At 33.0% G+C, this 15,305-nt stretch overlaps 1 protein-coding gene across 1 annotated transcript; it reads left to right on the top strand.

Annotated features, from left to right (window-relative positions):
- Positions 1-575: 575 nt before the first annotated feature.
- On the top strand, positions 576-7,101 carry LOC127835989 (uncharacterized; the record flags this gene model as incomplete). Its single annotated transcript, XM_052362405.1, has 5 exons — positions 576-610; positions 2,547-2,605; positions 4,463-4,709; positions 5,100-5,219; positions 7,062-7,101. Coding segments are annotated over 5 exons (501 nt in total), but the record flags the coding sequence as incomplete, so codon positions are not given.
- Between the last annotated feature and the right edge of the window lie 8,204 nt (positions 7,102-15,305).

Raw genomic sequence — 15,305 nt, forward strand, 5'->3', positions numbered from 1 at the left:
TTTGTATTGACATATTTATTGATTTCTTACTTGAAGATGCTGATTAAAGTTTAAATGTAGTTTACTGTTTATTTGGATGTACAAAGCCCTTTCATTGTGAAGTTTTTTCCCAAAGTAAAGCTGTTTTAATTTTGCAGTTGCTAAAACGGTGTTTAATATTGCCTCAATTGTTTTGTTGGAAAGAAAAAATAATGAGGATGCATCGTTCACTATACCTAGCAGATAATGTATTTACGTTAAATGAGGGTTACGGTTTTAGATATATACACGTTAAGAACAATAAAACATTAAATAAAAACATTACTTAGAGGACAATATTTAATTAATAAATTACATATCATTATACACAATTGATACACTTGTACCGAAAAAACTTGACTTAAAGGCACCACGCTTTTTTCAGTAGAGATCTGCGGATCAGTTTGAAAAAAATCACTTATGGTCAAAACATCGTACATATCATTAATGAAGAATGAGCGGTCGAATAAAAAAAACAAAGTGAAGTGTTTTGTACTGATATTTTCGTATTCAAATTTCTAATATTTAGTTGTTAACTATCAACATTGGTCGTAAACATTGGAATACACTTCTCAACGAGCATGCATATAAGGTTAAAAACGTTGTCTATATACAGTGTTTCATCAAACGTCTCATGTTCCTCGGGATATTTCATACATTCAATCATTCGTTCTACATAAAGTATAGTTTTTCTCCATACAAATATGGTTTAAACTCATCTTAATAAAATAATAAAATAAAGAATGTTAATTGTAAAAAATAAAGCCATTCTCTTTGCGACCCTATTTTATGCATGTATGTTTATTTCAGTCATGATATGTTCAATGACCATCAACGATGTTATCGCACGCCCATTACACACTTTATCGTATGTTTATACGCTGTGTTCGTAAACGAGTAAGGTTATATAAATCCATAGTAACCACAGGTAAAGATCAGAATAAGATGAATATAACATACGTTTATACCTTATTTTGATTTGTGATTTTATGCAGCTGATAAATTATCTTCAAGTCATATTTTTGGGTATTGCCAGTCCGCTTTGATGTAAATCTACCGTGGCAATGATGGCGTGCATGTCTTCTTTTACGAAGTACCACAGATAGATAAGCCGAATTAGTCGTCAGATTGATTTAGTTAATAAACTAGCGTAACAAGCTTTTTATGCACGAAGTATGATAAATGGTAAATCTTAATCAATTATGAAGGTCGATTGCTTATCTCGGATTTGTTTGCAGTGTTAGAGCCGATGAAATCAAACGGAAATCTATTTAACTTAACGGACAATATCAATAAGTTAAACTTTTTTGTCATTATGGCATGTGTCACTTAGTTTACATGTATATGATTGAGCTAATGAAGTGTTTTACTAGAAATCTCTTTTTTTCGTAGTATGTGTGCATCGCTGAAAACTGAGTACCAGCTCTTTGGCATGCAACCGTAGACTAAAATAGTTAAGATCGTGCTATGTATAGTTACTGTGTCATTCCTGTTACAGAATTGGTATATCAAATGTAGACAAACCCGTCAGTCAGTGAGTATGTCTCCCTGCTATTATACTACTCCTATTTTCCTCAATTTTCTTGGAAGTCCATTAAGAAAACAAACCATCGTTAAAACAATATTTTCATATTGCAATTATCTTAACTGAATTGCCATTGACTTGCCTCATTTGCGTAACAATTCCACGGTGAATATTCGCCCTAAGATGTCATCTTTTCGAAAATTATTATTATGTTCAGAATTGTATCACCATTGTTCCGTACTGTGCTTTGCGCCCTTGTTGGTAAACTGCATGCAGTATCACAAACATACTCTTCTAAATAATATATTTGACCTTATTTATTCTGCTTCTGTTTGGGGAATACAAATCTCATACGTTCATTATAAAGTTAAATGTCTGTACGTTTATTGTACGTATCGATAATGTATAAGCTGTTGACGAAAAGTCCCAAATAACAGTTTTTAAAAAGAGGTGTCATAAAAGGTAAATCATCAAAACTTTTTATTGAAAATCTTATTAAATACAGAAATTACATAATATGCGCGCGAAATCAAACATAAAGACGTGCACGTGTTAAACACTAGGACGTGCTTCTCCAATTCTTGAACTACATGTGTGCATGTTATCATGTATATGCACATTAAAAATGTGAGGTATTACACACAAGATAGAACATATCACTTTAGGACCATACTGCATTTAAGCGACTCATCTAACGTCACAATTTATTCACAAGTCAGACGGCACATATTAGCTGGACCTTATAACAGTTCGTCACTATGAAGCGAGAAGGTCCTAACAAATGTATAGATTGTGAACATAATAATAGTGATGATATTGTTGTGTATGTTAGAACGTGTGCTGCGATTTAAGTATATTTGCATATGCTTACTGTGTGTTTCTGGTATTGTTGTATATGTACATAATTATGCTAGTAACTGACAACTGTCCTACGTAAATCAGACGTTAGGGGGGAATTACCATTGAAATAATTATTTGATCAATTTTTAAACACGTTATGAAGTGGTTCAGGAAATCGAAACTGCGATACGCGGATCTTTAGTCACGAATGTATTTATGTCAGTTATAAGTATGTACTGTATATACGTGTAAGAAAACGTATTAGTCTGCGCTGATTCCTTTGCTTATACGTCTTGGTTAACGTATGTGAGTGCATCGTTTTGTTAACATTAAGACATGTATAACAGAAACTTTCATTTCTTTATGTTCTTCAGATTGCATATTAAATAGCCAGATAATACAATCGGTTTGAATTATTTGCGCTGAAAACAAATTATACCCACTATTGAGTATAATTTCTTTAATATAGAAACAGTGGATTTTAATTTTATTGTATTTCTTACGCATTGCTGATCTGACAAACATCTTATCGAACGTATAAATGATGCTTGTTGGCCCTTCATAAAGAGTTGTTAATCCGCATACGATATAACAGCATCTGCCGAATAGCATAAACAGTCAGCAACACTGTAAATGGCATTTATCCAATAATATAAGTTAGTCTAATCCATGTGAAAATCTTAACAAAAAGTACAACATATGAAAATAAACAAGTTAACTACATCATTTATTATCAACAAAATACTTGCGAATATTCATAGACATTACGCGCATGCTAATTGCTTTCTTATTTTTATGCAAATGTTATTGCCGACAGCTCTACGTATTGTAAGCGATCCATTTGCTGTTAACATTTGCTTCAAAAGAACAAAAGGTACAATGTTTTATGCTATTCCAATATCAGATAATGAAAACGTGTGAATAGGTTTACAGTTCGTTATTGTATTGATATCTTTAACGCACATTGCATTTTGAGAATCTTGGTCTTTACAATGACAATATGTGGTATTTATTGTATACCTTGATATGTGTCCTATATTAACACAAATGTGATTTAAAACTTAAGAAGTTGACAGTTACGAAGGTAATTTGAATAAATTGTGACGTTAGATATGATAATCGAACGTTTTGAGTATGTAGTTGTGCAATCAAGAAAAAAGACAATAGAAAATGTTTTCCAGAAAGCGTTATAAGTTTAGGTAGGATTTTATAATAACATACAATAATGTCATAAGAGTAAAAATCGCATATACCTTCTAAGTTTGACGCCTGAATACTAGATAGACTACAACAAGGTAAGAACTCATGTACGAGGGTGAATCGTATCAATTATTATTGGCACAATTAGTAATTGTTTGTACTTTTGCAAAGCAAAAAGGGAATCATTCAAGAAATGGACGTCATTCATAATAATAATAAAACATAACACTATCAATTACAATTGACCCTAAATAATCAAATATCAGCATTATAAGCAGAAACAAATAACATGTAAGTCTTTAAATTGTCCATTGCTGAAAATGATATTGTCGCCATATAGTATCGTATCAGAGGTCTGTTTATCATCTTTCTCTCTCAACACACCCTCGTGAAGGTTCAAACCATAGCGGCAAGAACTGCTAATCAAAAGGACGAAGCGATTGGTCGCTTATAATTAACACTTTTTCTATCTGAAATAAAAACGTATATATTACCCTAAACACATGTATGTAACGAGTTTGTCGTCAGAATCTACACCGCTGGATGAAGTACCAAAACGCGTGTATAAGTGAACAAGGTAAGTTTGTTTACAATTCGCATAATGTACAGTCATTATCAACAGTTTTTGTTTCCAGATTTATCATAATCGAATTGAGTTTTAATTATCTGTCATATATATATACATGTATTTTTTATTTAAACTTCTATTCAGATATTTACTTAAACCAAATTAAATTAAAGTCCAGATTTATTTAGATGGTAATATTGTAGACTTAACCTCATTTTATTGTTATACTGTACCAAATGTAGCTGTATTGACTTTGATTTGATTTTAATTTCATCGACTTAATAACAAATAAACTATTTATATCACTACAGAGAAAATGGATTCAAACACGACAGAAAACACAACAGACGGCAATGAGATATCTTCAGTGGATAACGCTTCTGCTGTAATTGAACTAGTCCTTGTGCCTGTCATTGCTGTGTTCGGCCTAGTCGGCAACGCGTTTTCATGTGCAATATTTTCAACGAAACCGCTGATAAAAAGTTATTCGAGTTTGTTATTGTCAATGAGGAGCGTTTCGGACAGTGGGTTTCTCATAACGCTTTTGGTTATCTGGATGTCAACAACTTTCGATCTTCATTTGAGTCGTATAATTCCAATATGTCAACTGATGATATACCTAACATATGTGTTCAGCTGTAGTTCTGTGTGGCTTGTTGTCTTGATAAACTACATACGCATATGTAAGCCGTTCCTTGTGTACAAAATATGCAAGCGAAAGAATGCGGCGATCATTACTTTGTTCATGACTGCAGCAATCCTATGCTGTTACTCTTTTCCATTTTGGACAGTAGGCAAGAACTGCCAGCCATTAGAAAAGCATCATGTCACAATTCATACTATGGTTTACGTTGATAGCGTAATGACAATGTTCGCACCAATCGGAATCATGCTTGTTGCATTCATTGCTATGGCCTGGTCAGGCACAAGATCATATCTACATCGTAGGACGGCCACTAGATGGTCAAGGACGTGCGGGCATCCAGTAAAACAGGTTACAACAATGCTTTTTGCAATAACTTTAATTTTCCTTATTTTAAATCTACCTTCACATATCGTGCGTCTTCGGTACATGTATTTATATGCAATTGAATCAGTTATGATTTCTCAACACGAATCGGCCTTTCAGACTGCTACATTGATGTTACACTACATGTCACTAGCAATTAATTTTGTCATATATTACACATTTGGAAGTAGATTTCGGAACAGTTTTAACGCAAAAGTGCTGAGACGCTTTAATAAAGTCCAGAGGACCGATGAAAGAGCTGCTGCTCATCAACGCATGTACATGTACCGAAATACTTCTAAGATATCAGATTTCACCATTGTTACTACTGCAAATAACGTCACTGTTTCCTGCGGGTCGGGCAAACGCCCCGGGAAAGCCGTTTATGTTTAGACTCCAGCAGAAAGGACATACACGTTAACACGTCATTGTGTGACAAGCAAGAATGTACACATGTGTTTGTAATAAGTAATATATTGAGTTTGATAAACTTGGTTTAGGAAAAAATATGTATATAAATAGTATTGTATATATTATTGTTGACGTTGATTTTTTGTTTAAAATAAAATCTTTTGAACAGATTTGTATGGCGTAGCATTCTTCCAAATTAACAAAGCAACGTTACATAAACAGAAAAATAAATCGTACTTCGCAACGGAATACGTGTTTTAGTTATGTATTGTAATTTATACAAATCATAAAATACAACCTAGCGCAATGCCGACTTTCAAAAATAAGAAATTATATATTTAAAACAGGGCTTTTATAAACACATATAACTAGGCTTAGAAACTTACATTAACAAACGACAACAGCTCCAATTTCAAACAAAAAGCTCTGCACGCAAAAAGCCAACACATGACATGTTGCCAAGATGTGCACCCAGAAAAATGAACGACACAGACATATGGCAATCAGACCGTTAAGGAAGGCATCTTATCAATCACGCAAGCTAATCACTCATCGACCGAGTCTGTCGAAAACGAATAAAATAATTCTGTATCTCAATATATTAGGGGTTGTATTAAAATAACGCTAAATGGTATATTCGTATTATTTAAATTTAAAGGATATGTGACCATAGCAACACACAATTACTACGGTATTTATTTATTTCATTTAATGATTGTTTGATAAAATCGATGCATTGTAATATAAACAACAAGACTATTTCCAAGCAATATATGTCCTCTGCCGGCTACACCATTGTCAGATTTTTTTTAATTTGTTGCCATAGCAACCAGAATTCCTGACGTAGGAACAAAATGAAAAGACGTGCATAATCTTCATATTGCCATCTGAGCATGTTTCAAGTTTCATGTATAAATATGAAGAACTTTTTAAGTTATCGCAGGATCCAGAAATGTGTGACAGACAAACTCACAGACAGAATCACAGACAGACTCACATACGCATAGAGCTCAAACAGTCCCCTCCAGTGAAACTAGTAGGGGACAATAAAACACTTCAAATGCATATTCCGCGAAGAAACATAATTATGCGCGGCTGGTGGTTTGTTGAATCGAGATATCTCTTAACAGATTGACATACCTTAAAAGCGAGAAACACAGAGGCACACACTAAATATGCAGACATATATGAAACGTTTATAATCGCCTTGTAACGGTGTATTCAAAGAATTTGATGTTTGAAAGGAGTAAATAGGGCTCCTAAAATACCAAATAAACACTTTTATATTGTCTAAAGGTTTAAACATGATTACGGTTTAACGGACTTTAAGTAGACCTTTCCAAAGATAAATACACACAGATTGGAAAAGTCTATTCGTAAAAAAAAGTATCCGACTTTCTAGCCGCGAATACGAGATCTACATCACGTGACATCAATCGAGCAGTCGCTGATCTCCCTCTGTTATCTGGCGATACCATATGCTATTGCAGTGTGTCCACCCGCTTGATTCCAATAAACACAAGTTCATGACTTCGCACAATACAATTGAAAACATGTTACACGTGAAAAAAAGTTGCGCTATGTTTAGTAGCGTTGATATTAAGCGTGATTTATAAATACAACATAATATATTAAACAAAATATGCGCTCTGAACCAATATAAAGCCACGATAAGTTATAATAGTATGTTAGATGAGTGACACCTTCCAATACGCCATTCCCTTAAACTTAAGTATTTATTTTTGGAAACAATGAATAAAGTATACGTATAAAGGTTATATCAAATATATAGTCTATTACTTTTTGCTTTTAACTTTAATACTTCCGCAGGTATTAAATTACAATACTTACAGATATTTCAGGCCGAGTTAGACTATTCAAAATTACATATCAACCTTTGCTTAAAACTGTATTGTGTCTTTAAAAAATACTTCTGATTTACGTTAAAGGTAATATAAAATTAACACTGCTACGAACACGTTTTGATTTTAGCGTGAATAGTCTTGGAGATATTCATAAGCGAATCTTTGTAACATTTCATGTCGATGCATATTTTCTTATTGTAAAGTACATATCCGCCTTTGCCCTCAACTTTACCATTTCTAAATTAACATTTCATGTTCGAATATTTAAACTCTGAGGTAATATAAGAAGCCGTGGCCGAAAATAAATTTAGCGATTTTAACTGAAGAGGTTCAGAAGATATTTAGTTGGGAGACTTTGGAAGAGTTCAAGCCGCGGCATACTTTTTTTTGAAAGTTCATAACTGCCTTTGGCTTAAACTGTAATTTTAAAATTAATGAAATACACTAACGGCTGAAATAAAATGGATGAGTTTATATTGACCTGTTCCAGAGATCTCTTTATTTGCTTCACTTATCTATGTATTTATTCAATTTTCCAAATAAAGTGTAAATTTGAGATAAAACAGGAAAAGAATATATTTACCCTGTCAAATTATCCATGAAATTTCAAAACATCCGGGCCTGAGCGCCACCTCGGAAGTTGCATTGGCTCATTTATTAATGCATCTCAAAAAAGGTAGCGCGCAGGATGAACGGTCGTGGTAAGTGTAAACATATGATAATCAAAATATCCCAGCCTGGAGCTAGATTAAGTGTGCTTGGGGAGAAGTATTGTCCGAATTGCTCCCTTTGTCCGAATTTATACGGATTTGCCATAGCGGTTGAGTGCAGAAGCTCAGAGACTGTAAGAAAATACAATATTTGTGTATATACTTCAGTGTACATAGACGGTGGACGACTACATGATACTGGTGGTGGGAACGATAACCTTTTGTTTAACTCTACAGATCTGGTAGAGGTTCGTCTAACAACATGGCCGCAACAAACTGTTATTGTTGACGTAAAATAAATCACTTTCAATAGCCTAAAATAGCTTTTTATTACATAATTAACAGATCAGGAAAACACTTATACGTCCTTTGTATGGGTATACAATGTGTACTTTGTCTCACGTAGAACTTTTCGCACTCGATGTTCGCGCTCGATCTGCGCATTGAAATACCATATCCGGTTACTTCGTCTTTTTCCAAGATGATCATGAATATTTGTTGTTTTTTAATTTCTTTTTAATCTTGTATACGCAAAATAAAAGTAATTACTCTAAGTTTTCGGACACTTAAAATAATTAGTTTTGTTCATGTCCGAAAATTTAGATACGAAAAGTATTTAAAAAGTACGAGTGTCCGAAAATTTAGAGACATGTATGTTATGTTTGTTAGTCAATTTTAATATTAAAATAAAACCAACTAATAAATGTACAATAATTGTATTGTGTTGTACTCTCTACTTTACATAAAACACAACTTCACTTAATTGCAATGTCTTATCTGAAATTGTATATAAAAACGTTATAAAAACAACCATACTTCTTCCTGTATACGATATCATTTCAAATGCTGTTGGGTGAAACCATTATTTATTACCAAAATACATGGTTATCTACCCAATAACGCAATTGTAATTGTCCATTGCCCTCAGGGCATTCTATACCAGTTTTATGACCTTAATCCGGTAGTAAATATACATGATCGAAGGGTCCAAGAAAGCAGGGCAGAAATCTAGTAAAATAGCGCTGTAAAATAAACTGTCCGAAAATTCGAGACTTAAATTATGGACGAAAAGCGTATGTACGAAAATATTGAGTCAGGAACAATAATTATTTTGGCAAAAAATGGGGGTGTCCGAAAACTTAGAGTGTCCGAAAACTTAGAGTAATTACGGTAACACTATTTTAAAATATATTTTATAAATACAAAATATAATGTCTTAAAAAATGTCTCAGAAAAAAGATCCTCTTACTGTCTCCGTAAACACTCGTATCTTTTTGGCCTAGACCGTCAAATGTGGAACTTATTCTCGCATGAATATGTAAACAATAAAAACTATGCCGTAGCCAATGCTTAGCAATTTTGCTTCAATCATATGTTTTTACACTTTTTATGACACTGTAAAGTTATATAGTGATGTTTTGTATTTACAAGGCGGGTTATTGAGATCTGCGAAGGACTACTTTTATTGCGCATATATTAAGTGGTAAATCGGAGTTTTGGGATTTGGTTTTTGGCGGCCAGCCAATTCGGATAGGCTCAGAAATTAATATCATTACTATGGCCTTGGGGCTACGCCCCAGACCAAAAAATGAACATTAAAAGTTAAAACGAATGAATCAAATATATTTCATAATGCCAGTTCAAATAATTTAAGATAAGTGATTGGACATTATTTCGTTACATCGAGACTCTAAAATACATTCCAGTATATACATAATGTTTGACGATGTATTGTATGGTGTAGTCTACATCAACCCTTTGGGTGATACGTTTATTTTTAAAACGACGTAGTCATCTAGCAACCTAAACAAAGAACAGAAACTTGTAAAACACAATTGGTTTATTCAGACACTCGAATACACACGAATAAACAAATAATATAATATTTTCAAAGAAAGTTACCTTTTAGAAATACATGAGTATCTTACGAATATATTATCAAATACGATTTATCATTTCATGAAGCAAGATACTTATAATGTAAACGATGTTATGAAGAAATAGGTATACTCCAACAAATAATATTCTAAACTGTCATAAATGAATGGATTTTTGTACAACAAAAGAGTCAGTACTTACTGAATTAAAGCGCCAAGGGAGAGTACTATGGTAATACAACTTGGTACGCGGCGCTGCACAGTGGAGTGCTTGATATGTTCGACAATTGTGTTGCAAATGTTTTACACTACGTTTGGACTGTATATAATATGTAACCATCAGATTAACTCTGCTCTATCGAAGACTTGTTTAAATTCGAATACGTCAGGCTTTCCAAGAATTGTTTAACATTACCAAAGCCCAGACTTATTTTTTGAATATGTAAACACATATGGTGTTCACATACGGAAATGTACAGTTGAATATAGACGTCACTGTCATGAAAACCTGTTAATTAATATTTAGTATCTCTCTTTGAGTTTGTGAACAAATAACAATAACATATTTGGTCTTTGTGTGCTGTAAACATTCCTCCTGCAAAAACAACAGCATGTTTGTTATATTAAATAAAATCGTAATACGCTCTTGGCATGTAATTATATTTATTTTGCTATCATTGTTTGCATAATATATTGTTTGATATATTTCTATTATGAAAGAAGGGCATTATGAAACAGCTTTCAAGCATTGTCGTAGTCTTAGGATGTTTTAATGTGTGAACATTGAGTTACGAGCACAACCTAGAACCACTGATAGGTTTAGATGTTATAGGAAGCGTTGTGATGTTTGGTGCAAAATGCATACTGTTGATTAAAAACACTGACAAAATAGCCTCAGAAAAAAACAGACAACTAGACGTACGACAAAGATATACGCTAACCGTAGTTGAAAATAATAAGTTGCATTATACATGCGATCAAACGAACACGCCTGCACGATGTAACGACAGGAAATATATATTTTAATATAACATACAGTTACACTACTTTAAAGAGGGACGGTGTTTCAAGTTTTTGACTACGCACGAAATCCGTCAGTCACACTTTCCACTAAAATCTGAATTGCACACAGAAAGTCAGACATTAAACATATGCAGATTTAAAGACACATATTTTACAAACAGACGCACTGACTGACGCCAGGCAAACATCATGTTTGAGTTCTGTTGGATAATACTTTATTTAATATAATATAGAAAACAAATATCTGACAGTATAACAACAGATATGCGCAGTAGAACAGTAACACACAGAAGCGTTCGTGTCGTTGGTGTATAGAATGGTTGAAGTAACATGCCTCCGAAGAAACTATTGTTTTTATCTAATTATTTTAACTTATTTTTGCCTTAATCAAGTCCAACTCCAAGTCCAAATGATCTTTATGTATTCAAAGCTTTAAAGATGTCAACCTTGAATTCCTGAAATTATGTTGTAATGTCATATGTTGTTCTCGCATTAATTTTGAAGTTACATATTGTCATTTCTCCACAACTCTGATATCTCTTTTAATCGTGGATTACATGTACATATAAGGTTTCTATATGCTTTGACAGTAAGATACGACGGAGTTTGGATGTTTTTTTATATGCCCAGCTCTGCCAAATATTATCATTCATAATATACATTTTCTTATTTTCATGCTTCGCAAATATTTGTTACCAACCGTCTTTTATCATATTTGTATTCAAATAAATACGCAAAAACTCATCTTGTTGTTCGTAAAAACACATCAGTTTAAGATAGACGCTCGTTATCTTTGGGTCAACAGTTATCTTTATTTTGGAACAGAAACTGTTAGAAGAACAAGTTCAATATATATACAGCGTACGAATCCAAAACATATTTTGAAAAACGTGTTATATATGCGTAATTGGCAACTTCAATGGGAATAAAGCAATTGCTCTGACCAGTCAGTCGATTTCGCAAATCGAGTTTTTGGTCATTATGGTTAGAATTCGATACAACACATTCCAAAAGAAGTGAGATTTAAAATTAGTTCAGATTAATAGATGGATGAATATAAAAAAGGCGTCTAAATTGTTGAAAAGTTATTGTTATAAGTATTATATAAAAAATGTAATTAGGGTAAGCTTAACCTTTATAAGTTGGATTACTCCTTTTAAAGCTAGCATTTGCATTTGATCTAATTTGCAATATCATGTTAAATCGAAATTTAAGTATTATGAGTGTGCACAGCGTTTTGTTATTATTGTTATTATCGATTTTATGATACTATAAACAACTCAAATCTTATCATTTAACAGTGTTCCAATTTATATGCAACTTGACAGTTCGGTACGATGTCAAACCTAGACCCGATTGCGTATCCGGTTCTGGTAAGATTGTTATGGTGGAGTTGTTGTCGTGTGTTTTTTAACACTGTTGATGTTACATGTTTTTCATTGACCTTTCCAACGCGAAACTTGGTACTTATTCACTGTTGCGTATTTTTTGTGTATACATGTATTGTGTTCTAAAATCGTGTAGTACTGTGTGTACATTGGTTTCATGCTAGAAATAAAGTAATACGGGAGATAATCAGGGTTCTCCTCCGCTTGTGTAGCTAAAATTGCAATTTATTTCTTTTTAAATATAGTTTTTTTTTGTAAATACTATACATGCTCTGGACTTCCAGGATGCTCCTTTGCAATGTTTCATGATTCTTAAGTTAAGCACATCATTGGAACTATATTGGTATGAATGTCGTTTAAAAGTTAACACAGATGGATATGGGCAAGTGTTTTAACAAGCTTAAATCAAAGAGGAAATATACAAATAGGTTGGACGATTTAGACCAACAATATTAATTTACAGACAATAAAGCAAAACTGTAGTTTTAATAACAAATAACGTCATTAAAAGAAAATGAAATATGAACTCGCTACTGGTGTTTTACTGCTACAAATATCTTGTATGTGTGAATGCATCAGTTAAAAGTTTAACTCTTAAATAAACAGTCTATAAAATCAGTTGCGCTATGAATAAAGGTTCAGTACTTTTAGAGCTTGTTCTTAAACTATGTTTTCAACTGTGTTATGCTTATAAATTGTACAAATTATGTCTGTCAACGATGTTTCTTCAGTAATTTACCATCACAAATTACTTACTAAATCGACGCTATAGCGCGTGAATTCGTCTCAATATTTGTCCGTTAAGTCATTGCTATATAATACAATGTGTCTATTGTGATAATATACGATATCTAATTTGCTGTATTGAGTATTACTCTGCAGTTCAATTCAACCCGCATCGCATTCAATATTCAAAGGGCAAGTTATGTATCTGTGTTGTCTCCACCCATTTCGATATTTTAGTTGTAACTTCAAATTTGTATTGCGATATTTCCACAGAAGTTGAAAAACCACCCATCCTAACTATATTCATAAGGAAAAAACAATCAATGTGCGATTTGTTAGAGGCGCATATCTTGTTGCCAAATGTTCACAGAGTTTTAAAACAAACGTGTATCTCACAAAGAAAGTACACTTAAACAAAACGTCCCAATCGACGCTAACAAGTATAATTAATAAGCATGTAATCATATTTGTATTATGTGCATAAATTCATGCTTCGGTATAATATGTAGTACATTTTCCGTTGATGATGACGGGCTCAAGATTATAAACGACGGGTAAAAAATCGATTTATTCAATTCAAATGCTTTCGACACAATTAGTTTGCTCCGATGGTGCATTGAAGTGGAGGCTGATAAGATTGACTTATCTACCGATTTACCGACGACCAGCAGATAGCATGAAACATGGCAAATTATTCCGCAGTCACTGCTGAACCTTCGTTTATTAAGGCCCACGTTGTTGACATGATCTTAATGTCCTATGCAATAATACATTTGGAAATAACTTATTATATATTGTATTATTGTTAATGTATCATCCCCGAGTTCCACACCCAACACTCTCCACAAAAGAATTACATTTGATCTTTTGAGCTGGAAGCTTGCGGATTGTTGGCGTTTCGTTTTCACTTGAATGCTGCTACATATAAAACGTTGAGAAGATTTATATAGCATTGATGGACTGTTGTATTAAGCGGCACCATTGTTTGTACCGGTGACACGAACATCAACAGTTCCAGTGCCTCTGTGATCGAAATAAGTCTCTGTATGTAAATTAATTAATCGCGCAAAACAAAGTCAAGACCGTGAAGTGTGCATTACATTTGTTTTAATTTTTACTGAATGATACATTAAACATTCGGTAAAACCATTCAATATAACAAACTGACCAGATGGAAAGTACGGACAAGCTTTCTATACATTGGGCTCCGTACCTGTAAGAAAAGAACTCAGAACTGATGTCATATTTTATAGCTCTCAATTGCATTATTGTCGTGATTTTATACTGTAGTTGTATTATAAAGACTATTTGGCGAAAACAGCATATAATGAGTACGTTTATATCAATTTTGCGGGAAAATTACCGCGCACTGTACGAATTATCAAAACAGGTTATTCGGTAATATCCGAAAGACGTGGGTAACCAATTACCAAGGGGCTAATATAACTTAATTGAATTCTCGCCAGGTGAATTTCATGCATGTATCTTATTGAACTCCCGTCTGTTAGTTCAATGTAAAAATGCATTAAATAATAAAATCTAGATAAATCTAATTACTAATGAATAGATTTTAGTTCATATTAACGCTTTTAAGAAAACGTCACAGGAAGTTCAACGGAAGTAAGTAGAAACTGAGATAAATACCAACAACAAGAGAATGAACGAAAGTTAAACGTGAATAAAATTTGAAAGGAAACAAAACGAAGTTAAGATTATAAAATACAAACACTAAAATGCGGTAATGAAAAAAGCCAGAAAGGCAGTCAGAGCGACCATCCAATTAGGAAAATGATGAAGAAAGGACACTTAAGACGAGAAATTAAGAAATGTCGTTTTACATCAACGTTTATGTTTTCACGAACACGAATGTACGCTTAATGCTTCTGTTGGTTTCCGTTATATAAATTGTTTCAGTAACTATAAAATGACAGGTACTTGTGTTAAATACATTTTGTGTAACCTGTACTGTATCATACATGTATAATACCATTTAATGTTAGAAATTGGGATACCTATATATATAAATCTTTGCTTCGCAAAATTCTCATTGCACAGGTATATGTGTATCTCTTTTAAGATCATATAAACAATGTATCATGATTTTCAGTAATTTTCTTTAAATACGTGTTAAATGTTTTCCTAACA

Source organism: Dreissena polymorpha, chromosome 6 (assembly GCF_020536995.1).
Source record: "Dreissena polymorpha isolate Duluth1 chromosome 6, UMN_Dpol_1.0, whole genome shotgun sequence".
Lineage (NCBI taxonomy): Eukaryota > Metazoa > Mollusca > Bivalvia > Myida > Dreissenidae > Dreissena > Dreissena polymorpha.